Source organism: Cyprinus carpio, chromosome B8 (genome assembly GCF_018340385.1).
Source record: "Cyprinus carpio isolate SPL01 chromosome B8, ASM1834038v1, whole genome shotgun sequence".
NCBI lineage: Eukaryota > Metazoa > Chordata > Actinopteri > Cypriniformes > Cyprinidae > Cyprinus > Cyprinus carpio.
Genome location: NC_056604.1, coordinates 3512512 through 3539705, shown reverse-complemented (window position 1 = coordinate 3539705; position 27194 = coordinate 3512512). Strand labels below are relative to the sequence as shown.

Below are 27194 nucleotides of genomic sequence, written 5' to 3'. Positions count from 1 at the left end.
TAAATTTACATCTTGGATGGCCTGAGAGAGTGAATAACTTTTAGCAAATTGACATTTTTGGGTGAACTATTCCTTTAAAGCATGTACTAAATGCATGATTGCTAAAGAAAAAAACTGAGAACTCATCAGATTTTCTAAACTGTGAAAGGGCAGCCTCTGAGCAATAGCATTTTCTAGGGGTTGTTTTGATATATTCCCAGTTATCAAGAGCACATTCCTGACTATGGAGGTGTTAGTGACTCCCTACCGATGCCTGGCAACACCGCATTCCTACAACTACAGGAGATATTAAACTAATCCACTAAACCACACTTGAGTTTTTATTGAAAACCTGATAAAGGTTCAGATATATTGTGATTCATTCTCATTTGTAACGTTTGCAGATGTTTTGGTCTGAATCAGAGACTGAAGCTGTATAATGCTGATGTCAGTAACCTGGTGTTTTTCCCGCTCTCGTTGTGCAGATAAAGATGTTGTCAGAACGTAAGCAGGAACTGGAGCGACGCGTGAATGCAATGCTGGAGGAGAACGAGCAGCTGCAGCACACGGTGGACGAGCTGAGAGAGCGAACGCTGGTCCTGGAGAAACAGTGTCACCAGAAGGACCTACAGGTGAGCGGACGTCACGCTGCAAAACAAATGGAAACTTTTTATTAATTAGTACTTTTGTCTTGTTTTTTTTAGTACATATCTGAACACTGATAAGCAAAAAAAAACATGGGAAGTAAAACTGTGCTGTATATATGTATTGGAAATCAATAAGTATTCATGCCATCGATAACTCAAAATATTTATGCTTCAAACATGAAGAAAAAAAAAATAAAATAAAATTTTGCTTAAAGGCCAAAAACAATAACAACACATTTTTAGATATTTTTTAAAAATATAAAAATAATGGCCAAAATATATGAAATATATTCACAGAAATATATTTTCAATTATTTTTTACTTATATTACCTAAACACCTTCTCCTCAAATTCTCATTACTATAATTCAACAATATATATATATATATATATATATATATATATATATATCTATATATATATTTTTTTTTATTTTTTTTTTTTTTTTTGGTAATTATTTTTATTTTCAAAATGTTTCTTAAAGTAATGTGACAGTGACAGAGTAATGAGTTTTTTTTTTTTATTAAGTTGAGGATAAATCAAATGCAATACAAAAATGCTATAAATAAATTAGTTTAATTAATATTATCTACATGCAATAATGCAATAATGTTAAAAATCCTAATGGTCCTAAAATAGGCTTCATTTGTCTTTTAGCAAAATATAATTTTTTAATTAGCTTTTTTGATTTGGAGGTTAATTCTTTCAGGTACAGCCATTCATATGTCCATTCATACATTATAAAAAGCTATTAAGCCAGCTGAACAGTATGTACCTGAAACTGTTGTGATTCTGAATGAAAGGAAACCATTGAAAACTCAGCAGATAAACGCTGCAGCGAGAAAAACGAACAAAAAAAGTGATTCCACAGAAGTCATTCTTGTTCTTTCTCCATTTAGTTCAGTGTTATTAGAGATTAGCAGTCCATTGTTTTGTTAGAGAAACAGTGTTTTGATTGTTTGATTCACTGTTATTCCTGTTTTGCTGGATGGCCTCCAGTTCATCAGTTTAAGATCTGCAGAACATACTGTTCTTTAGAAAGCATCCAAGTCATTTATTTCCCCATTAAAAGAGATTGACCTCTAAAGAAATGAATAGTACTTTATACAAAACCGTTTAAAATGATGTTCAATAACATGAAACTCCAGTCCTACACTGAAAAAATCTGGCATAGAAATTCTCACTCAGAAATCACTCTTAAATTTCACAAATAAGTACAAAAAATGGCAAGCAACACACTAAATTAAATTCCTAAGTAGAAAGACAAAGAAAGAATATTTCCTTACTTATAATACATACTCCAATAATCTTTTATTGACAGCTTCAGATATATATATATATATATATAATATATATATATATATATATATATATATATATTATATATATATATATATATATATATATTGTGCACCAGAGTAGGGAATTAACAGGAGTTGTGGGGAAAAATTAAAATCGCGATTAAAATTAATATCGCGATTAACATTAAATGTTAAAATGCAAAGCGTCTTTACATTTAAAGCTGCACACATTGCATCAGATTTCTTTTTACATGTTGTTATTTGCAACTCTAAGAATAAAAACCAATCACATGTTTCTGTTGAGCTTAGAAACGCAAAGACCAATCAGAGGCATGTAGATTAGTCAGCGCTGAAGACATCAGAGTTTTAATGCACTATCGCGAATTCTCTCATCATAAACAACAAACTGCAGATACCATGTAAGTAAAAAGAGATTAATGTAGCATCATAGACAGCCTAATAGAGCATAACGGTGAGTACTGAGCTCTGAGATGAATCACAACATTACAAACACTGATTTATTTCTATTATCAGACACTTGTGGCTATGGAATAAATGAATCATAGGTGACAAAAATGCCAGAGAATAGCATATTTACACAATGACACACACTTCCTTTAGCATGACGCTGCATGTACACTGACAGACAAGTCACGTTCGGCTCGTTTATTTCTAACTAAACATCTCTTGTCAAGCGGGTTGTTTTTGTACCCAGTGTGCTCCCTCACACTGTGTTTTCTGACTCTCGTGTGTTCGTATCAGCTGCGCCAGAGTCAGCTGGAGCTGCAGGAAGTGCGTGTGTCTCACCGGCAGCTGAGCGCTCGTCTGGAGGAGCTGACGGAGGAACGCAGTCTACAGGGCTTCAGTCCGAACCCACACAGCATCCTCTGTGAGATCGAGCAGAGCATGGAGCAGGAGGAGCTGGAGCAGGAGAGAGAGCAGGTACATCAGCCATGAACCGCCCACTTAGACAGATAGAGACCGTCTGGTCTGACTGACACCGTTTGCTTATTGAGTAACTTTTAGTTTTAATTATAGAGCGCTCATTCCGTTCACTAATCATCTGAAGATTATTGTACACAAAAATGACAAGTAATTTGTGCTTTTCAAAAGTTTTCAATTATTTTTTTCAATAAGAAATCCTTGACCACATGGATTGATTAAAAATGGCATTTATAATGTTACAAAAGACTTCCATTTCAAGTGACTGCTGTTCTTTAGAACTTTATTTTTTATCAAAGAATCCTGAAAAATAAAATGTATCAGTTTCCACAGAAATATGCAGCAGCACAACTGTTTTCAACATTGATAATAATCAGAAATGTTTCTTGAATAGCAAATCAGCATGCTAAATCATGATGCTGAAAATTCAGCTTTGCATCACAGAAATAAATTATATTTTAAAATATATTCATATAGAAAATACTAATTTGAAATTGTAATAATATTTCACAATATTATCATTGTACTGTATTTTTGAACAAATTAATTCAACTTTAGTGAGCATAAAAAACATTAACCTTAACGTTTTGAACAGTAGAGCATGTTTAAAAATATTTTAACATGGATAACTAATGCCAAATATGTGTATATTCCATAGACTAGAAATTGCATTTTGCATGAACATATGCCTATAAAATTATCTTTAAAAGCTGCAATCACAAAACGCTGGAAAACACATTGAATGGAAACGGATTGAAAATCTGTGACATGCTTACTATTAAAATTGCAACTGTGATCAAGCCACAGAATTTGAGGAATCATTCACATGTAGGACAAACTGCGCAGAATGAGCCTTGTGAAGAAGAAGTGTGCTTAATTGTATTGAATGTGCACATGTAAAAGTACATTCCTAAAAAACTGTACTTGTAAATAATAAAATATGAATGAAATAAAAGGCCAATTAAGCATACTTAAAGAGAGACACATGACTATTTCTTAACACACTTAAGTTTTATAAAGTGCAAATTGTAATAATGTAAAATTGAAAGTTTTACTTTAAAATGTCGTTATAAATCATTATATTTTAAAAAGTTTCAAAAAGTACACTTTTGATGTGAATAACCATACTAATGCACATGTAAAGTACTTGATTATAATTTTACCTGTAGTGTTTTATTTGATATTACAGTGAAAGTCAATACATTAAATGTACTAAATTGCAACTTCATTATTACAACTGTGTAATTATTAATATATTTAAATACATGAAGACATGTAAGTTTCAATAGAAATGGCATTAAAGTATATTTTAGTTTATCATAAGTGCCAATACTTTAACCAATTTCAAAGAAAACAGAAGTAATTATGAAATTACTATATGAATATACTACATAAAGAGGGCCAAAAAAAGCACTCTAACGTACAGCTATATGCATTTAATATAAACTGAATTTATGATACATTTTTATTTAATTGCAACTAACATGCAATAAAATGTTGGAGAACATTACATTCAGTTTGCGCTTTTCTTCAGCTCCGGCTGCAGCTGTGGGAGGCTTACTGTCAGGTGCGCTCCATCTGCTCCCAGCTGAGAGGAAATGACATCACAGACTCCGCCTTATCCACAGACTCGTCCATGGATGAGTCTTCAGAGACCCTGTCTGCTAAAGACGTCCCCACGGGGAGTTTGCACGCTAATCTTCTGGAGCTGCGCAGACTCACGCAAAACCTGCTGGACGGCAATGAATCTACGGTAACAATCATATGCACATCTGCAAGCTTTACTGCAAACATTATTATTATTCAACGTGTGTTTCGCATGCATTCAGGGTTCACGGCGCAGTGATGAGGAGGTTCTGGAGGAGCAGGTGCGTAAATTGAGCGAGGAGCTGCGAGAGCTTCGAGAACTGTACGAACAGGAGCAGGAAAAAACACACAACAGCCAGGAAGAGGTGCTACAGCTCCATAATCAGGTACATGTACATACATTAACACTCGCTGTATAAAAACACCTGATTTCATTCATTAATTCATCTGTCCTGTGGTTCTGCTCTGGATCCTGTAGGTGGCGCTGCTCTCGGTGGAAGTTTCTTCTTCAAGAGAGGAGAACGAGCGCTTGAGAGCGATGGCAGAAGTACACGAGCCCAACGAACACTTACAGAGCGCTATACGAGACAGAGATGAAGCCATTGCCAAGTAAGACACACACATATACAGTACATATATTCTTTTACCTTAAAGGAATAGTTCACTTAAAAATGAAAATTGATTGAAAATTTACTCACCATCCAAAATGTACATGAGTTTGTTTCTTCATCAGATTTGGATAAATTTGGCATTGCATCACTTGCTCACCAATAGATCCTCTGCAGTGAATGGGTGCCGTCAGAATGAGATTCGGACTAAATTTTCAACAAAATTTCATTTCTGGGGTGAACTATTCCTTTAAAGCTAATTAGTGGTGTTTTCAATTAATTTTTTTTCTTAATATTTTAGGTTAGTGATTTAAACAAACTTCTGACACTAAATATTTAACCGCAGCATTTAATACACCTTTGTGAAAATGAAGCACACTTTAGCATTTTACGTTTTGAACAGAGTAGTTAATAAGGAAATAATAGATTTTAAAACAGTATGCTGTAGTAAGTGCAAATAAATTGAATGTAATGTTTTTGGACACTTAATTGCATAAAAATGTTTTGTAGATATATAATAAATTCAGCTAAACTAAATCTAGCTTTTTTTACCCACACAAACATAACTATAAATTTATATGTAATTTCATAAATACTTCTATTGCCTTTAAAATATGGTTAAAGTGTGCTGGGATTGACAAGCATTTATGGTAAACTAAAATATAGTTGAATATAATTTGTGTTGAATCTTGTATGTCATGTATTTAAATATTTGTAATTACATATTACTAAATTGCAAATTAGTAAATTTAAAATATATATGTGACCCTGGAGCACAAAACCAGTCATAACGGTCAGTTTTTTTAAATTGAGATTTATACGTCATATTTCTACGCTGAATAAATAAGCTTTCCATTGATGTATGGTTTGTTAGGATAGAACAATATTTGGCCGAGATACAACTATTTGACAATCTGGAATCTGAGGGTGCAAATAAATCTAAATATTGAGAAAATCATCTTTAAAGTTGTCCAAATGAAGTTCTTAGCAATGCATATTACTAATCAAAAATGAAGTTTTGATATATTTTCAGTAGGAAATTTACAAAATATCTTCATGGAGCATGATCTTTACTTAATATCCTTATGATTTTTGGCATAAAAGAAAAAAACAATAATTTTGGCCCATACAATGTATTTTTGGCGACTGCTACAAATATACCTGTGCTACTTATGACTGCTTTTGTGCTCCAGGGTCACATATGAACTTTAAATGTAATACTGAATAACACTACAGTGAAAATTATATATATACTTATAATCAAGTACTTCAGATGTTAGAAAGTATTTTGAATGCAAATAAGTGTACTTCTTTAAACACTTAAATATAAATGCACTTTAAAATAAAACTTTGAATTTGATATTTTTTTCCAAGTGACTATTTTGAACCTGTACTTAAGTGTGTTAATTAAATATAAAGTCATCAGAGTCTGCCTTTTTTAAGTGCACTTGAGTGGCCTTTTATTTCATTAATGTTATATTATCTGCATGTCAAGTTAACTATTTTAATTACAAGTGCACATTCAATACAATCAAGCACACTTGTTTGTCACTCATTCTGCACAGCTACAGACGGGAATGAGTCTTCAAATGGTGGATTTACTTTTTTCCCAGTTAGCAACTACACATACCAATAAAGTAACACCATTAACAACTAAAATTATTTGTATTATTTTAAGAAGGGAATTAAGTCATTATTTAGTATCTTTATGAACTAATTTTCCTTGTGAGAACATCTTAAATGGTCATTTTTAACAATTGTATACAGCTAGATTAGAATCTTTTAGAAGACGTCGTGAAGTTTTTACACACATCAGTGCACACAGCCTGTACCCGTGACCTCATTCTGCCAATCACAACATTAACCTCAGATGCTGTTCTGTAACTCTTTTGCTCCTTCTTTTCCCCGTTACAGGAAGAAAGCTGTGGAGATGGAGCTGGCGAAGTGTAAGATAGACATCATGTCTTTGAACAGTCAGCTGTTGGATGCGATACAGCAGAAACTCAACCTGTCTCAGCAGTTAGAAGCCTGGCAGGTTCGTTTTTTCACACTCACACCACACACACACACAAACACACACACACACACACACACACACACACACACACACACACACACACACACACACACGAAACACCTCTGACCCTGGCTCAGATCAGCCTGAAAGAAAAGGTCCATCAAAAAGCTGACGTGCATATAAAATGCACTCTTTCAAAAGCCTGGGTTTTAGCAAGCATCAAAAAAAAAAAAAAAAAAAAAAAAAGTGAATGCAAACCCTAGCCAATCAAGAGAAATTTCATACATCATAACACAAGTACCAGGGATATTATTATTAACTAAAACCATATGAAATAAACATTAAGTAAAGTAAAATATTATGACAACTAAACTTTTTATTAAAAAAAATTAAATATAAAAACTAGACATAAAAAAACTAATAAAATGATAAAAAAAGAATTCATGAAAGTTTAAAATGAAAATAAAAAAAACTAAAAAAAATATAATCATTCAAATATAGACAAAAACTATAATAGTATGTATTGTTGATACTAAACAATATGGTAATGCAGCTTAATTTAAAAAGGTTAAGCAAATAACAATATATATAAATATATATTAGTTGTCATAATAACATTTTATTTCACTTTCCGATATTAAACTGAAAACAAAAACCCTAGACATTAAAAAAAATTACTAACAATGTAAAATTTAAATGAAACCAGAACATATAAAAAATGATAATTCAAATATAATGATATTAAAGCAAGACTGACTTTACAGATTAATTAACTAGAACTTTATTGTAAAATATAAAATACCTCTTAAACATTACATATATTGTCTTTTAAAAGATATTTCATATATATATATATATATAACTGGTGGTTTAGTTGTAACATTATCATTTAAAAAGGCTTTTTGTCAAACAAAGTGGACATCATGATCAGAAGGTTAAGTACAACAGGACTGCATGCTTGCAATGGCTTGCTCAAGTATTGAAGTCTGCATCCGCACATTTGGTTAGAGAGTTAGTTTCTGCTCAAACATCCAGCTCTGAAATCGGTTACAAAACTATACAAAAAAATGCAAAGGTATAAGATGTAAATTATAGGGTAAAATAAAAAATTCTAAGGGAATACAAAAGCTGTCTATCTCATGAAGCATTACGCAAGATGTAATAATGTAATCAGAATCAGTCTGGGTTATTGTGCTATCAAAACACCTCTGAAAAGAAACATTCATTAACACTAACCTCAGTATCAGTAAATGAGCTTTTTATGATGCTGAACTGTAATGAATAGCGGCGGTCAGCCTCTGTCTCTCCGTCTGCTTTTCTCTCCTTTTACCTTTTATGTTAAAACAAAACAAAAACAAAACACACACAAAATACTACATCACACCAATAAAAAAACAAAACAACAATTCATAAATGCACGCTATTTTAACAAAATAAATGTTTTGTTATCTTCCAAAATCAAAATGTACTAAAATGAATTCTCCTTTTTAAATGACTGTTAATGTTAAATATATATTTAGTCACTGTTTTAGGCTACTATTGTACATGATGTTAGTTGGTTGTATTTATGTTTATAGAAATATCAGCCACACAAACAATAAATACAACTTAGAAAAAAAAGACAATTTTGTATATGGGTCATGCACGAAAAGAGGTTTTCAAGCATTAAAAAAAAAGGTTAATACAGCTTTAAATGGTTTCCCCTCATACATTAGAATTAAAAATGAATGACTATCATAAATTTTTACTAAAGACATCCACTAAAATGTCATTCAGTGTAACGATAGTTAATTTAAACTAATAAAATACTAATCTGTTGTAATTTTAAGTCTTTACCGATCTTAGCCACTATCTTTCAAACCACTAGGTTTTAGCCATTTGTTTTTAATATTTTATAATTAGTATGATCAATCTTTTCTTTTATATATTTGAATAAGTACAGGTCAGAATAAGTAGTTTCATTTAGAAATAAATAAAACTGTTACTCTGAATGGCGATTATTATTTCACCCACATTTTATTTTCACAAAAGTTATTTGAAGTATTAAAGTAGACACTTTACTTGGATTTAATATGCTTTCTATGTATATAAAATTAAAAGTCTTGCGTTTGACCCATATGCAATTAAAGAGTCTTGGTAAAAATTGTCACATGATATTAAAAATGGTCTTTTGTACTTGACAGCCTTTCTAAAATACTATCAATAGTACATAAATGTCAGTTAACATTCATATAACCAATAACCAAATAGTGATAGATTCGAAAGTCCAGGCATAGATGTCACGTTACAGATGTAAAATGGGCTGTAAGTGCAGTTTCATGTTGACTTGAAGTCTTTGTTGAGTGTATGAACGTGTGTGTGGTCTCTTCCTCTCAGTTCAGTATTACTTCCTCGTATTACATCAGAGATGAACTCTGCTTCTGACAGCGCTTCTGTCGCTCTTTCTCCCCAGTGTCCCGTGAATGTGAGCATCTGTGTGTGTGTGTGTGTGTGTTTAACTCTTAGCTTCCCTTCTCTCTCCCGCCTGCAGTTTGCCTCCTCAGGGCTGTTCACTGTGTGGCTCTTGTGGTTTCTGATCTAGTGGCCTTTCTCAGCTTCCATACAGATCCCTTCTCCCCTATGATAACTCCCTCCTGCCTTAGAGGTGAGCTCGGCTTCACCGTCGAACCCGCATCCATGTTCACAAGGTCATGAGGTCACGAGGTCACCGTTCATGTCATCATGCTGTGGTTCTTCACCTCTTCTTCAGGCCATTTTCACACTAGAACAAACATCAAAACCATTAGAACCGGCAGTGTGTTATTTTAGTACTATTTACATATTTTATGACATATGTTTATGACATTTTGTTTTTTTTTTACATATTATTACATATTTTTGTCATTTGCATTTGTTTTTAATTTGCTATGTTCTTCTATCACTATTATTATTATTATTATTATTTATATATATATATATATATATATATATATATATCTATATATATATATATATATATATATATATATATATATAGTTTATTTGTTTTTATTCCAGTTTTTCATTTTGGTAATATACTAAGAAAAAATATAAGATTACAAAATTACTGAAATCTATATACATATATTCTGTTTTATTAGGCAACAGTTTTTTTTTTTTAATTTTTCATTTATTTTATTATTGTATTATTTTATAGTATTTATTAATAGTTTGAATTAGCTTTTATTTTTATACTTTCAGTTTTAATTTTATTTTAGGTTTTGTTATGTGCATTTGTCAGTTTTTATTTTTTCTATATAGCTTTAATTTATGTTAATTTTAATTTTCTTATTTTCATTTAAGATGTTTAGGTCTAATGTTTTCATGAAATATTTATATTTCTTTTTTGTTTTTTTTTTGATTACCAAAATTGGTTTGAACAGTTTTAGTTTTGTTAACAATAACAACACTGGAAGGGGACTGAGTTCTGGTTCAGACAATGTAAAAGAAGTGTGAAAACGGGACTCGTGTTCATCCATTCTCACTCACCTCAAACTGTTTCGGTGGCTCTGTTCTATCTTCAGATGAAGTCCTGATGTCTGTTTCTCTCTCTCAGGATGATATGCACAGAGTTATCGATCAACAGCTGATGGATAAACACCAGGAGGAGTGGAAGGATCCTCCGTACTCCTTCAACGGGTCACGAGGAGGAGCTCCATCCAGACGAGCGCATCGCCTCTCGGACGGAGACAAGCGCCTCTTTTCATTCTTCAAGAAGAACTGAGATTATCTGAAGACATGGAGAAAGAGAGTGTGAGAACAGACGTGAGAGAAGGGTACAACAAACGACAAAGAAAGTCTAAATCACTAGATCAGTGGTTCTCAACTGGGTTTGATCATCAAAAACCAAAATTATTTATTGTACAAAAGTAACAACAAAAACAAACAAACCTTAAAATACAACTCTGAAATGCATTAAATAGTTGCATTAATGAACTCACAAAATTCAGATAAAAACTTAGATTCATGTATTTGAATTGCATATAAATTTCCATCCATTTGGACAGTTTTAACATAAACTAATAAATCTAATGTGATGCATATTTATCAGTTAAACAAAAATAAAACAGGTTTCTGAAAAAGATTTCTATAATTTTACAAACACAGTAACCAGGTTTAAACATTGATCATTAATAAATCAAAATTAACTGAATATTGCTTGTTCAATGGCCATAATGTAACTTTTTTTTTATACTTTTTAACTAAATTAATTTAATTGTTTTCACAATGAACGGAAGCAATTAAAATAAATGCATTTTGAAAATAAAATTAAATAGATGCAAATGTATAATAATAAACTATGCCATGCTGTTTTGGAGTGATTTGTTTAGTTTATTAGTTTGTTTATATTAAAACTGTGCAATCCAAATAGATTTGTTGATAATACATTTATGAACCTGCTATTGTGTATTTAAAACACATTCAGTTCAGTTAGTACTGTTACAGAAAACTGACCTTTATTTTATGCAATTTATGCAAATACATAAATCTTAAATCTAAGATTAAATATTTCGGTAACACTTAAAGTCTGTATATATAATGCATTATTTTAAAGAAGTTGTTATGCATTCATTTTTGCCTCATAATGAGCTTTACAAGGCATAATGCACTGTTTGATGTCATGAATAATTGTAACCACGGTTATGATACATTATAATACTTATGTATTATACTTACTCATTGTTACACCTTAAGAATATATAATGCATTAAAACGCATGATACACAAACCTTCAGATATTATAAAGCATTTTAACTTTGGTTACAATTTTACAGGTAGGTTCAATTTCTGAACAGATATAATGCATTACAACGTTCACGTTGAATACCTTTAATATGAATTATACATAAAGGCTTTAAGTGTTACATAGGTTTTATGTTGTCTGCCTGCACCCAGTAATTGACTGTAAAAACACTTATTTCGGGTCCCGAGCCACCGGCTGAGAACCACTGCACTGACAAACCCAGTTCTCTGATGGCTTTGAGCCGTTTTGCACTTTATCTGTACCCACAATCCTCCCTCAGAAAGCTTTAGGAGCAGAACACAAATCTCGTCTGACAGGATGAAGCCCTGCGGCAGGGTCTGTTTAACAGGGTTCCCAGAATTCTCCAGTCCTCTCAGAGGTCTGTATCCCCTGCGAGTGCCTCGGAAAGCTTCTCCTCACCTCACTGCCAGAGATTCACGGAGGCACATCACGGCATTCGCTAGAGACTCAACTCAGGAGGTTTCAGCATCACCATGACGTTTCAGGCCCAGACGGAATCTGTGGACGTCTTTTGCATTTTCTGTGCTGATTTGGGGACCAAAAAATATGAGAGTACTGCAGTATTATTGAAAATAAGATGAATGTCATAAATCAGCATCAATTTGTCCGTTTGGGACACAGATTGGGTGTGGGCCTGATTATAGATGATGTTTGAACGCTGCAACTTTAAAATCAGAAACAGCTACAGACGTTCTGCTCTTGGGTTCATTCACAGAGCTGTTTTATATAAAACTAATGAATGTCATTAACTTTCTAACAACCACATGAATATAATATAAGATCAACTTTCAGCAGCTGCTTAGAATCCAAAACTTATAAAAGCACGCAACACAAACAAATAACAATGCAACAGGAAATTAGTCGTGGCTATTTTATCAAACATATCTGCTTGTTTTTTAGCACATATCTGGAGAAAATGTCCTCAGGACTGCTTGATTATAAACGTCAGGCTGTCTGCGTCACAATCTGACGCCAATGAACCAAAGAGCAGAAGTGTTGAGCTGTAATTGTAGACTGCGTCTGAAAAACTTTTACACATGTACAAACAGTATAAATCAGAGAGAAACACCAAACTGAAGACACCATTAGATGATGTCAGTCCTCAGAGATGCACTGAAACTGCGGCTGTGTTCAGAATTAAATACTACTGCGCCGTACACTACACACAAATAATAATGTGACACTGTATGCAGAATGGAACAATATTTCTTGCATTGCAATCACCAAAAATTCCAATGTATTTTTTTTTTTCATTGGTCAAAAAACTGTCACTACACTAGGAAAAGTCTGTAAAAATAGGGCAGAGTGAAGTGTTAATATGACTTAACAGCTGATGTCCTGTCAGAAAATCACCAGTACCTTTTCCCACTTTTAAAAAGTGAACGAACTCCATCGCACACCTGTAAGTAATAGGTGCGTAGAAAAAATAAGACCTGGTGGGTCGTATAAACATATAAGGATCTCCCGCACACTATCTTAACTTGCAAAATAAATTTTTAATCACACAACGTTTCGGTCACACGACCTTCACCTCCTGATGAAGGTCGTGTGACCGAAACGTTGTGTGATTAAAAATTTATTTTGCAAGTTAAGATAGTGTGCGGGAGATCCTTATATGTTCCCACTTTTAAAAAAAAAAAATTCTTACAGTGTAGAAATGTTAAAAATCATCGTTGATTTTACTTCTGGTTGTCACACTGTAAAGGGAATGTCAAGTCAAGTGCATTGCACTGTGGGATACAGTATTCAATCCAGTGAGTACTGTATATCTATACTGCAAATTTTGGTATAGTATTAAATACTGCAGGCATAGTATGATTACACTCTCAGAAAAAAGGTACAAAATTGTCACTAGTGGTGCCACAGTAAGAGACGAAAGCTAAAAGATTCATCTTTGTACCTATATTTACCCCTAAACGGTAAATGTTAGGACCTTAAATGGCTTAAATGTACATATAGGTACCTTTTGAAAGGGTACCACCCCAAGAAATAGTCCTGTACACTCTTAAAAATAAATGTGCTTCACAATGCCATAGAAGAACCTTTTTGTCTAAATGTTTCCATGAAGAACCTTTAACATCTGAAAAACCTTTCTGTTTCACAAAAGCTTCTTTGTGGCGAAAGAAGGTTCTTCAGATTATAAAAAGGTGAGAAAGAGAGTGTTCTTTAAAAAACCTTTGACTAAATGGTTCTTTGAGGAACCAAAAATGGTTCTTCTATGGCATCGCTTGAAGCTCCTTTTTGAAGCACCTTTATTTTTAAGAGTGTACCTCTTATTTCTGAGAGTGTAGTATGCTGGTATGGTATTGTGAACACAGCCCAGGTCATTTCTAGTGTATACTTCCTCCAGCCTATGAGAATGAAGGGAGCACTTGTGTCGGGTGTGTTTTCTGTCTCGTGTTCGGTGTGTGTGTGTGTGTGTGTGTTTAGGGTTCAGTCAGTGAAAGACGGGCAGATTTTGAGCAAAGCTATGCAGCTGTCTTCTTTCTCGCAGAGTTTTGGTTCGGAGAAACCCAAAGACTGAGTGATTTTTTTTATACGTACAAAGACACAAACAGGTTTGGAATAAAAAAAGAAATCAATATATTTGTAAATGTATAACTTTTGAATGATAAATCGACTTTTTTAGAACAATCTCCATGTAAGCGCTTGTCTGTCGTGTAGCCTGGTTCGTAAGTGTTTCTGGAGGATTCGCTGTCTGATCACAACTGAATGTAAACCATCTGAAAACTCTCCATCCAGACCCAATACATCACACTGCTCCATTTGTAATTTTATATCGATCAGATCAATGTGAAATGAGAGGACTGATCTGATCCGCAGGAGAGGTCCTACAGGTCAACAGAGCAAAGTTACACGCAGTGTTGGCCAAGTTTCTCGAAAACAGTAATCCATTACCATTTACAAATCTTCAATAGTGTAGATTACTGTACTAATTACTCTCTCTAAAAATATCTCATTACTCATTAATAGTTTCTAAATCCTATATCAACCTCAACCAGGACAGACATAAAAATGATTCCTGAACTGACCTAAATATTTAAAGGGAAAAGGTTACATTAAAAACATTTATTTTAACATTAGAAGTTAAAATTGGATGTTAAATCCACTAGTTTCAGACATTTAACTTACAGAAAGTAACCACTTCACGTTTCTTGGGAAAAGTAATTAAATTACAGTAACTATTTACTTATTAATGCATTACAGTAAACACTGGTCATATGAATATTCACTATAGTGACCTTTTTAATATGCAAATTTAATACAGAAATTTGAACAAATGTGTGTATCATAAAAAAGCGATTAAAATTACACAGAAAACAACTCCAGTGGATGCAATTGTCAGAATATTAAACAAAATTAATGCATAAAAATGTATGTAAATATTCTTTAAATTCCTCTAAAACACTTATTGAAAAAAATCATGACGTTTAAATTTCACTGAAGCAAAATCTCACTTACCTTTAATTTACTCCAATTACATTTAATGCTACTTTTGGAAGATCCAAACTGATGCAAACATATATGACAAAGGTGATTTGGAAAGGATCAGATATTTCTTTTTCATCAAGGCCTGTGGTGCTCCTCCTGTCTGCCGGCGGATGAATGAAACGCTGTAATATTAGCAGTGGTTTAAATCTTCCAGACAGCAGCAGCGGCTCGAATCGCTCCACATTTAGTGTTACTCGTCTCTTCTGTTGTTCTGTATGTTAAAACATTTCATTGTCTTTTCTTTAGATGTTCTTGCGTTTCACACACTGTTCTGTAAACGTCTCGTTACGTTGACTTTGTATTGCTGTCTTTTGCCATTTAAACACTGTTTTCTCAAGTCTCTCCAGTCTGTGTCTTAAATCTGTGCGAGCTGCTGTTGTGAATTTGTTTTGCCCCACAGTCATCTCCCATTTTTACAAAAACTCTCTGGAAATGTCACCAGTCTCTCAAACGAGCAGCACTAGTTCTTCACGCATGTGAGTGGATGTGCACGTCTTTCTATGTATATTTCATTCATAAGTCAAAAACAAGTTGTTTGGATATGATCACTGGACGTTCGATAAATTATCTTAATAGAAATATTGAATATTAAGCAATTCTATCCTGACCCTGTTGGTCTGATTGTGATTCAAAAAACTTATTTTACATAGAATAAATGGGGGAATACAGATTAATAGCCATCCGAGTAAATATTGTATAAAGCAAATATGAATGGTTCTCACCAGCCTCATTAGTGCCAAGTTTCCTTCCTTAAATGCACTTTCTAAAAATCAACATATTAAAAACATACATATATCTACTCAAACACTTTATCTTTGCAGTAAATCTCAAAAACGGCTGCTAAAATACAACTTCATATCAACGTGAACCTCGCTACATTTATAGTAAATATGATACACTTAAGGCTGAATTATTCATGCAGATTATTTGATTTGTTACTTCTTTGAACAAAACCAGAAAAAGTGTCAAATGGACTTGAAGCGAATTATCACAGCGCTAATATTTTGCATTTTGTAAAATTCTTCACTTCCATACAGACTGCAGACAAAAGTGTATGTATCTGTACATTTGTAAGTAATGCCGTGGTAAACATGTAAATAAGGCAGATTTTATACTTTCCATAAAGTGTTTGCTATTTATACTCCTAGTGAGTTTGATCTGGTGTTTTTATAATTATTAAATTCTTATTTTTCCAACAGAAACCTTTAAAATACCAAATTATATACAAATGCAGACAAATGTATGTCCATGTTTAAAAAGCTTCCAATGTCTTGACGTGGAATGCACTATGATGTGTCAGAATAAAAAAAAAAATGCAAATGCAAAATCTTCTCAATTCTAGTAATAAAACTGAAGAATCGTTGCAGTCCTTCAATAAACATTAAGAAGAAAGAGCAAAGCTTGTAAACAAATGTTGATGCTTAATAAAGACAAGGACAAACATGCTTGTGTCAAATATTAATTCTTAAAATATTTATTAATGATTTAATTCATAAAGGGGAGGTCCACTATACATTTCTTTACTCCAGTGTATAATATAACCACAGCTGAAAAAAAGTGTTTCAACCAGCACAGTTTGCACGGACATGTGCTAGTATGTCAAATGTGCACGTATACGCACACGTATGATGAACTGAAGTCACATGACTGGGTTGAAATTGGCTCACAGCACAGCCAGGGCTTGTGGTGTTTTGGCTTACTAAATTAATCATGAAAATATATCTATTGGTGAATCTCACAAAACCACTCAAAAACAAAATTTAATTTTAGATATTACTTTTTTTTTATTTTTTTTTAAATGAAGCTCATTTTAGGTTCCTTAATCTTTTTCCATGTTTTGCATATTTCAGTTTTGAAACATTTATATATTATCGTTACTGTAATTAATTAGTGCAGCTCTAAATTCATTGCATTACATTAAAAAAAAAAACAATCTGCAAAAAATGCACAATGCACAAAAAAATCGTAATGATTTCAATACGGATATTTAAAAAAACAACAACAACAACAATCTGGTATTTACTTATTTGCAAAAATTGAACATTTTATATTAACATTTTAATGCAAAACAAGAACATAAATATGCATTTTTTTCTGTTGTAATGACTTAAATGCAGATCTTAATTCATTGCATAAACCAATTTTATATGTATATTTCATAAAAAAAAAAAAAAAAAAAAAAGGCGTTTTTAGTTTTCTGCAAAAAAGCAACATATTTACATTAACTTTTTAATGCAGAAGAAAGAAAATAATGTGCCTAAAAATTGGCTTGACTTTCATTGGGGAAAACTTTTGTTGGCGTGACTAATTTAGTTGCATTTAATAAACAAATCTTTTTAACTTTTTGCAAATAATGCTACATTTTAACATTAACATTACTTTTTACATTTACATTTTAATGCAAAAGACAACATTAATGTGCCTAATAATCAGCTTCATTTTCTTTATGAAAACTAACCTTTTTTTTTAAGGTGTTGATGTTTTGGTGAGATTCACCTCCACAGAGATGTCAATGGAAGATCACACAGTGGGATGGCAGAGCTGTCAAATGTGGATCTGCCACAAAGTGTCAAAGTGTCAATAGCGTATTCAAGAAATTTAGGGATGAACCCCATTGGCTTAAACACTTTAACCCAACATCTCCATTCCACATATAAAAACATTTTACATTTCATATTAGCGATAGACCCCTTGCAACTGTGCATAAACATGGTAATTATGTTTTTAAACCTTGTATCAGCGTCTTCCGGGTCCATATGATTGTACGTCATACAAGCTCGTATGGCACAACAACGCCTCTCGTCCGTGAGATTCAGAAGATGAAATCTTGTTTTTAACACTGGCTTCAATCGAATACATCCACAAACCCAAAGATGCAACTCCAGCGTCTGGAGAAATACTACAACGACTGAAACAGAAGAGAAGTGTGTGGCAACACTGTTCCGAGATTACTGCAGCATCATCCACCTTCATGGAAAAAACGAAAGCAGAAAAACACGAGCCTGAAGCAGCAGAAGATGTCACTGAATGTCAAAGGAGCTCTGCTGTCCACATCACAAAGACCCAAAGCCTGAACTAATGCAGTGAATCTCATTAAACCATGCAAATCTACAAGGCAAAAAGAAATTATAATTTGCATGAAAAAATGAAGCCTATTTTAGGATCATTACGTTGTTTTTTTTTAATTGACTTCATTTTCATGCTAATGCTCTTTTTATTGCACATTACTGAAAAGCATCCAGATGTTTAAATTCTCATTATTCTTATTACTATAATAGTCATTTTTAATGTACTACAGCAAAAAAAGGACTGTTACAATGATTTCTTTAAATAAGCATCAATTAAATGCAGCGCAAACAAATACTATGATAATATATGATTACTTTACAATGTATAAACATCAAATTTCATCAAGAATTTGGCATGAAATGTGCCTGATCCTAAACAAAGTCTTCATTTTCTTTATGCAAAATAGAAATAATTCTTCAATGTGACCTGGAGATGTTTTTTTGTGAGATTCATTCAATGAAAGGAAGGAACGGGCTTGAGGAATTACAAAAGATCCAATCAGAGAATGAAAACACACGATGGATCACTAATCAATAATGTCTAAAATTAACAAAAAAAAAAAAGAAAAAGTTGTTGGCATCTGTCTCCGATTGAATCCATGGTGAGTAAATGTCTGTATTTGTATGATTTCATAAAAAAGGGGGAGGGGGGGAAGGCCCAAATTGTTCTTGCAGAAAAAACACTGGCATTCCACACACACACAAAAAAATTAAGCGAGAAAGAGAAGCAAAATGAAGAAAATAAAATCACTCCTGAGATGGTGGATAATAGAGATATATAATCACTGAAGAGTAATTCTGAAAGCATACAGAAACCTGCATGGTTTGGCGATCACGTCAGCTTGCTTCCCCCAACAAAAAAAGAAAAATATCTTATTAAAAAACAACAAAAATTCCACATAAAACTCCTCGACTCTCATAAAATCTGTACATTTTCTTTTAAAAAGTCTTTGTGGTTTGTCTCGGTCCAGAAAGGACTGCATTTGTCCGCACTGTGTTTTTGTGAAATCTTAAATGAGACGATCACAGTCCGTCTGCGTGTACAGACCGCCGTGCAGAGGAACGTCTGTTCGTCCACTAGCAGCATTTTTTCTTTCGTTTGCTATTCTTGTTGAGTTTAATCACATCGTTCTGCTGCTGTTGCTGCTGTTTGGCCACAGACTCTTTCTTTGCCCGGAGCACCAGCTCTGTGATGCAGTTAAACATCTACACAAAGACCAGAAACACACACGGATATGTTATTGCACCCTTCAAAACTGATTCTAATAAAGATTAACACACTTTATACAACATATACGGCTCTAAAATCTGATTAGATGAGCCACGTTTGAAGCCACTGAAAAATAGATGTCACACGGAGAGGTAATTTTAATTTTGTTTCGACTACATTCAGCTAGGGATGTGCACAAGTGATTGATTATTCAAGTGCTCATTCTGTGAAATATGAAATTATATATAGTAGAGCAGAGCAGAAGTATATTTTAGAGAGTTTTCCAGACCTGGCACATAAGTGAGTTTTAGGTGTTTCACAGCACAATCCGAATGGTCCTAATACAGAGCCCTGAGGAACTCACCTCCTCCACGTTGATGTTCTCTTTTGCACTCGTCTCAAACAGACTGATGCCCATCTGCTCAGCAAACTTCTGTGCATCATTCGTCTCCACAACCTTAGAGTTTGGATCGTCATTTTTATTGCCCACTGAAGGGAGAAAATGTAGACAGAAATTAATATAGAATTCACCATTCGATTGATTTTGTCAAATCTGCTAATTCATGTACTAAAGGGTTCATATCATGAAAGTAACATCACAACCATGGGCTCATTAACATATGATTACTCATAGAGTGAATTAACACCATATTGCATATGCAAAGATATTAGCCAATCAAAACAGTGGTCATTTACAAATAGAACTCGACTTGAAAATAAATAAAAAACTAAAAACAATATACATATAAAAATAATATAATATTAAAATAAAATAAAAAATAAAATCTAACATGCAACATTTACTGGAGAACTCACCTAATATTCGACAGACGTCATCGCAGTTCTGGTTTATTTCATGCAGCCATCGTTTGACATTGACAAAGGACTCGGCACTGCTGACATCATACACTACTATGACCCCATGGGTTCCTCTGTAATACCTGAGAATGAAAATCAGCTTTAAAATTAACAAGAATTTTTCTCAGTAACCAACATTGGATGCAGGAACAGCCCTCTGACTTTAAAAGCACAGGCCGTCTTCTGTCTCCAAACACAGACACAAAGACATGCACGCACAAAGAGCTCTTTGAGAGGCCTGGAGTGACCAAACCCTTGTGTCATTGACCGAGCCTGTCACAGTTCTATCACCGTCCTTAATAACAGATCAAAACCTCACATAAAAATGCATAAATGTACATAAACACTAATATGACACTAATGAAACAGCATACATTCCCTTGTTAGCTACTTAATGACTAACCAGCTCCAGGCCACTGCACACTTTAACTACGTCGCCACATCAACAAGATCAAAACTTACAAAAAAAAGTGTCTTTGCATCTTGACAGATATAACAGTTGTTTGAACTCTTAAATATTTTAATGTAAGGCATAATAATTCTGAGGATTTTTGCAGGTTTGATAAAGTAAATTTAAGACTTTTTAAGACCAAGAAAATGTAAGAAATAAATTGAATGCAACAAAATGTGTCAATATGGTCTCTAAATATCTTTTTCACTTACTTTACACAAAAAAGGGCTTGAATAGCTCTCCTCCCAACCACTAGGGTATGAAAATAGCTTTTACTGCATCTTCTGATCACACTACAAAAATGTGTATTTGTGCCTTGTTCTCCAGTGCAAATTCTTAAAAAGATTCTTAAATCAAGATGCATTTCTTTGAGAAGCAAAATAACAAATTAAATGAATCTATCAAAATTAAGTCATTAAAACAAAGTTGTCAATGGGCTCAGAAATATCAACTTAATTTAAATGGAAAACAATTTTTTTTATATTCCATTGGCAGATATTTGTTCTTGTTTTGGGCATAAACTCATTCAATTTTGTTCAGTTTCTCAGAAAACAAGACCTCATTTCTTCATTTTACATCTCAAGTAAATGCATCTTGTTTTAAAGATGTTTCGATATTGGAAAACAAAACATCAATAGTAAGGAAGTCACAAGCGTTTTCAGGTAAAACTGCAACTGAAACTTAAGATAGCTATTAATTACATTTATTTTATGAAGCAAATTCTGTATGACAGCTTCTACACAAACCAAGTTTATTATGTAATGGTGTGTGCTTCAGGAAATGTAAGATACATCCAAACATCACAACAAATAAATCCTCTTTCCGCAGGAAGTGTGAACTTAAAGCCCAAGGACCGCTTCAGTCCCAGAGTGCCGATGGTAGATGCTGACCTTCAGTCAAACAGTAGCTATAAAACGTCACAGCACTAATTAGGAACTTCAAACAGAGTCACGCCACGCTGGCACACACAACCTCCACAAACAAAGATGACTTGAAACATTATTTTCAATGTCTTAAAATGTTATTACTTAAACTATGAATGAAAGCACCATTTCTATTTAAAGAGAAATACCATACAGAATTGATTCAGACCAAGGAAGATTTATTCTTCCAGTACTTAACTTTCTTTGAGCACATTACTGATAGTAAATCTTGTGATCAAAACTCGTTGTATTACGATTTATTATGAAATATGAAAAGCACATGCATGTGCATATCATGTCTAGAACATTTACATTTATGCATTTAGCAGACGCTTTTAACCAAAGCGACTTACAGTGCATTCAGGCTGTACATTTTTTTCCATCAGTATGTGTGTTTCCTGATAATTGAACCCATGACCTCATAATAAGTCACAAGAACATACATAGGATACGATCAGCTCAGCAGTAGTTTGATAATGTCATGTGTTAGACTCACGTAGACGTGATGGTTCTGAATCGCTCTTGTCCGGCTGTGTCCCATATCTGCAGCTTCACCTTCTCTCCATTAATCTCCACCGTCCGGATCTTGAAGTCCACTCCTATAGTGGTGATGTAACTACCTACAACACAAAGCAACCCAAAGAGCACTGAATATGCCATCATAATAGATTAGCTTGGGCTTTTATTTTCATAATACGTTCTATATTCTTTATTCCTGTGATGCAAATCATCATTACTCCAGTCTTCAGTGTCACATGATCTTCAGAAATCATTCTAATATGCTGATTTGCTGCTCAAGAAACATTTCTGATGATTATCAACGTTGAAAACAGTAGTGCTGCTTCATGTTTTTGTGGAAACTGAGATAGATTTGATTTTTCAGGATTCTTTGATGCATAGAAAGTGCAAAAGAACAGCATTTAAAATAGAAATCTATGCTATAAATGTCTTTGCTCTCACTTTTAATCAATGTAATGCATCCTTGCTGAAAACATGAACTTCTTTACTGACCCCATAATTTTAAATGGTAGTGTATCATTCATAAACTTATTTGATTTCTCTTTACAAATTAAAATAAGAGTTACTTGAATGTATTTATTTCCATAAATTAATTTCTACATTGTAGAAAATAAAAGCTGCGCAAGAACTTAGATGGTTTCTCTTTTTTTTAATTTAATGAGTATAAGGTAGAGGACAAACAAAAATACTCTCATCACAAACAGCAGCTGTGACAGGCCATCATATCTGCACCCTTCAAGCACGATAATAAATCAGACCGACGATGCCGGACATGTTCATGCATCTTACCTGAAAAAGTGTTGTCTGCAAAGCGCAGGAGAAGACTGCTCTTTCCAACACCTGAAAACAACAAACAAACAAAACCAAAGAATGAGGAAAAACCATGCAACGTGTGATGCAGCAGATTTCAGCTGAACGTGATAACACCGTTAACATTCACCATGTGCTTTCTCACTTACTGCTTGGAGACAAACTCTGAGAAACATGACATCCTCGCTGAGACACTTTCCTTAAATGATGTCATGACCAAAATAATCTCACATACTGCCAGTATAAAATCTGATCCACACCGACGATTACTCTACGTTTAGACAGGAAGAGAGAGACTGTCTGCCAATGACCATGTAACTTTCTTCAAGGGTTTGCAGGTAATTCAAAACAGCAAAGTCAGCCAATCAGATTGGAGCAGTGAGATTTTTCTGTGGAATATGAATGTGGTGGTTTATGAACAGTCTGAGACGACAGCCAACACACACACGACCGCTGACTCTCAGAAAGGAAGATAAACCAAGCAGATGCAGATCCTGACAAATGACGCACTACCACACAGGATAAAAGAGTTGCTTTATATTTAGAGCAGGTCTATAGAAATGCATCGAATCACTTTCCAAGCAAGCTCAGATTCCAGGAGTATGAGTGAAACCTGTTTACTGAAGAACATGGTTCACAACACAAACACTTTCTTGCAGTGGACAATCTGCATTTTGATTCTGCAGACAGATATTCATATCAATCAATCAGTTTCAGTTCTCTTAAAAAGAGAACAGAATTGAACAAATACAGCCGCAAAAAAAACAGACTAAATGTTCCAGTTAAAAATGAAATCTAAAGTTATATTACAAGCAGTGTCGGAAGCGAGCCTGTCTATCCATGTGGCCGATTTTCTTTCATCACGGACCAGAGATCTGCACCATATCATGAGGTCACGCCATTAGAGTTCAGAACTGAAGCAGAGCCCAAATAAAAGCCTTCAGAGGACGAAAAACTGCAACACTGAGGCCTGTGTGTCCATCTACTGCAGCCAGCGTCTCTCACTCGTGTGAGCAATGTATGGACAACGATCGTAAAGAGATACACTTCATAGGTAATGTGATATATAGTAAATAATACAATTATTTGTTTATACTATATATACACACACGGTATATAAATAAATAATATTATAATGATTTCTGAAGGAGTAATAATGCTGAAAATTCAGCTTTGCATCACAGGAATAAATTAGATATTAAAGTATACTAAAATAAAATGCATTTATTTTAAATTGCAATAATTATTTCTCAATATTACAGTTTTTTCTTTTTAAAAACCAATAAATATCTTACTGATACAAAACCTTTGAATGGCAACACACACACATTATTTAATAATAATATTATAATACAAAATACACATATAAAAATAATATATAAAAAAAACTTTTTTTAATAATAAAATATTATATAAAATATCACACATAAAAAGTATATAACACAAAATAATGTTTATATATCTACACCCCTTCTCTCTCCATATATAGATATATAAACTAATTATTTTATTTATTCTATACTATATATCACATACAAAGTTTAAAATATAAATAGATTATTTTAGTGTTCCTTGATTCAAACCAGCAATTGAGAATTTGACACAAACAATGTGACATTTTAATAACATACAGTTGGTCGAAACAGTTTGCGCTCATTTGAGTCGTCTGCTTTACATGAGAAGGTGCAAAAACTCAAACCACACGAACCACAAACTGTGATGTGCTGCTGGCTGTTAACCATCCCGTGAAAACAGGACACACTCGCCTTTGCTTTTGTGCAAACGCTAGATCTCCTTTACTCGCACCTGAACAAGAGGCTCAACTTTAACCAACTGACACCAAAACACCACCAACCAAGCATTTTCTGTGTTAAAATCAGCACTTACAAACACTTGAAACGTCCAGATTTCAGTTTCTGATCAGTTCATTCACAGGAACAGAAGTTGTTACATATTTTTACCCTGTGAACTTTCACATATCATTTATGTAACAAAATAACATGTTCACTTAAGTGACACTTAATGTGTCATTTATTAAATCAACATCCGTGCATGTCAAATGCTGCAGGACCAACTTCAGTTTTCTTCATTTTTGCATAAAGATGCATCAAGTCAGCTCTCCCCAAGTTCACACAGGGGTCAAGACTCACATTCACTATCAGCCTATTCAAGCAAATGTCTTATTCACAACACAGATTTATTATTCGATCATTTCAAACCAAGTATTTCAAATGTTTTGACTGCACATCGTTCATATTTTCAACAGATCGCTCTTATTTTTTATTCTAGATTATAATGCATTGATATTCAGACATGTTAAGCGTGTGTGAAGTGTTTCTGGAGCCACTCAAATCAATGCACTTCTGTTGTAGTACTGAATAAATGATGCATAGAGCAGGATCTCCGGATCTCGGGCCTGTGTGCGGCGATCAGCCCTAAAGCAGCGACCCAGCGACAGAAACACGCTCGTGCGTCCGTTCAATCAGACCAACGTTCATTTACAGCCTCTCGGAGCTCACAGCTTTAATAAGAGACACTCAGAGCCCACAGAGCCTCGCGTCGGCCCGCATCCGCGGCGTCTCTTACCGCTGTCACCGATGATCAGCAGCTTGAAGAGGTGATCGTAGTCGCGGGCCATGCCGGTGGTGGGAGGCTCAAACCCCGCGCCTTCGCTGCAGCCTCGCGCCTCTCGTCTCCAGCCGAACACTTGACTGGAACCCGTCTGACGTCCCGCTCGGATAAGAGCGGACAATTTCTCCCCGGTAGATGCCGAAAGCAGCGGGTTTGTCGTTGGGCTTCGGCGGTGTCAGCAGTCGCTCGCTCATTACCGGAAACGGCGTTTCCTCCTGCAACAAACAACCACAAACCGCCGACGCCATATGACGTGACACACATCAACAAACCCCAGCCGTCAACAAACAAACGTCACCAAATAAAAAATATAAAAGCTCAATGTATTTGCTCAATTCAAGTCAATTAGTTTAACCATTTAAAAATAATCATAAAAAATAACAAATTGGTTATAAAAATATAATTTAAATTTAATTAATGTAGTGTTTCCCTTTAAGATTAATGTGGGTCATATTTTATGGCGTAATAATAAGTAATAATAAACATAAAAATACTTAAACAACTTGGTGCATTGTAATTTAATTATATTTCAAAGAATCATAATGGAATAGATCAAATTGGATTTAATTAAAAGATATATTATGAATGTATATGTAGTTATGTGTGTGTGCAATAGCCTCATTACATACAACCAAAATGTTTTTTGTTATGGCCAAAAAAAAAAAAAAGACTTATATATTATATATATGTAAGTGCATGTTTTGGACACATTTAATCCAGTAACTTTTATTATTATATTATTCTTATTATACTCAAATACCATGATACCAATGTTCCCTCTAATTGTTTTTTCTTGCTTTTTCTCTATGGGAGGACACATTTCGGCCATCTGGCATGGTACCTCCAGATGAACTTTTTTTAATGTCATTTTGTATTTTAATGCATTGTTATTTAATTTGACAAATTGGTGATGAGTACATTGTAGATTACATAGAAAACTTAATATATAGTAATATATCTAATATATTATATCTTACAGTACTGCCATTCAAAAAGTTTGGGATCCAATAAATTAATAAGTTTCTTAACAAGTCTTGAGTGAAATATTACTGTCACAACATAATATTGTGAAAATAAGCACTTAATCAAAAGTTTTAACATATAATTTATTCCTATTTCAGAAACGTTTTTGATTTAAAATTACTTTCTAGTGGTTAATGTTGTGAAAACTCATTACAATAAAAAAAAATATTTTTTTGAAAATAAATAAAAATGATATCAATATTTTTATAACAACAAAACAAAACAACAAAATGTTTTTTGTTAATCTAAGAATCATGTATAAAAATATTAAGCAGTATGTGTGTGTGCAGATTGTTTTTAATATGATAGCCTCATTACGGGAATAAATTCAGTACAAACAATATG

At 33.6% G+C, this 27194-nt stretch overlaps 2 protein-coding genes across 4 annotated transcripts in view; one reads left to right on the top strand and one right to left on the bottom strand.

The window, feature by feature from the left end:
* The window catches only part of LOC109072215 (BICD family-like cargo adapter 1), a 35929-nt gene extending 22687 nt beyond the window's left edge, over positions 1–13242 (top strand). For 2 of the 3 annotated variants that reach the window (XM_042729262.1, XM_042729261.1), the window contains 7 exons: positions 465–611; positions 2690–2869; positions 4404–4622; positions 4699–4842; positions 4935–5065; positions 6979–7099; positions 10656–13242. In XM_042729262.1, the coding sequence (XP_042585196.1) occupies positions 465–611; positions 2690–2869; positions 4404–4622; positions 4699–4842; positions 4935–5065; positions 6979–7099; positions 10656–10823 (1110 nt within the window). In that variant the 3' untranslated portion in view covers positions 10824–13242. Of the gene's footprint in view, positions 1–464; positions 612–2689; positions 2870–4403; positions 4623–4698; positions 4843–4934; positions 5066–6978; positions 7100–9611; positions 9726–10655 lie in introns of all 3 variants that reach the window. The other variant, XR_006155384.1, reaches the window with a different exon arrangement.
* Positions 13243–16802: 3560 nt separating this feature from the next.
* LOC109072213 (RAB35, member RAS oncogene family b) lies at positions 16803–26039 on the bottom strand. The gene is made up of 6 exons (XM_019088471.2): positions 25782–26039; positions 23175–23225; positions 22363–22486; positions 20451–20575; positions 19999–20123; positions 16803–19630 (listed from the first exon to the last, which is right to left on the bottom strand). The coding sequence occupies exons 1-6, from the start codon at positions 25831–25833 to the stop codon at positions 19502–19504; spliced, it is 606 nt and encodes a 201-aa protein (XP_018944016.1). The 5' UTR covers positions 25834–26039; the 3' UTR covers positions 16803–19501.
* Between the last annotated feature and the right edge of the window lie 1155 nt (positions 26040–27194).

Coding starts and splice junctions, on each gene's coding strand:
- LOC109072213 (XM_019088471.2), bottom strand. CDS start 25,833: ATGGCCCGCGACTACGATCACCTCTTCAAGCTGCTGATCATCGGTGAC. Junction 20,576..22,362: donor TTCAGAACCATCACGTCTAC/GTGAGTCTAACA, acceptor TTTCATTCTCAG/GTATTACAGAGGAACCCATG. Junction 20,124..20,450: donor TGACGTCTGTCGAATATTAG/GTGAGTTCTCCA, acceptor TTCTCCCTTCAG/TGGGCAATAAAAATGACGAT.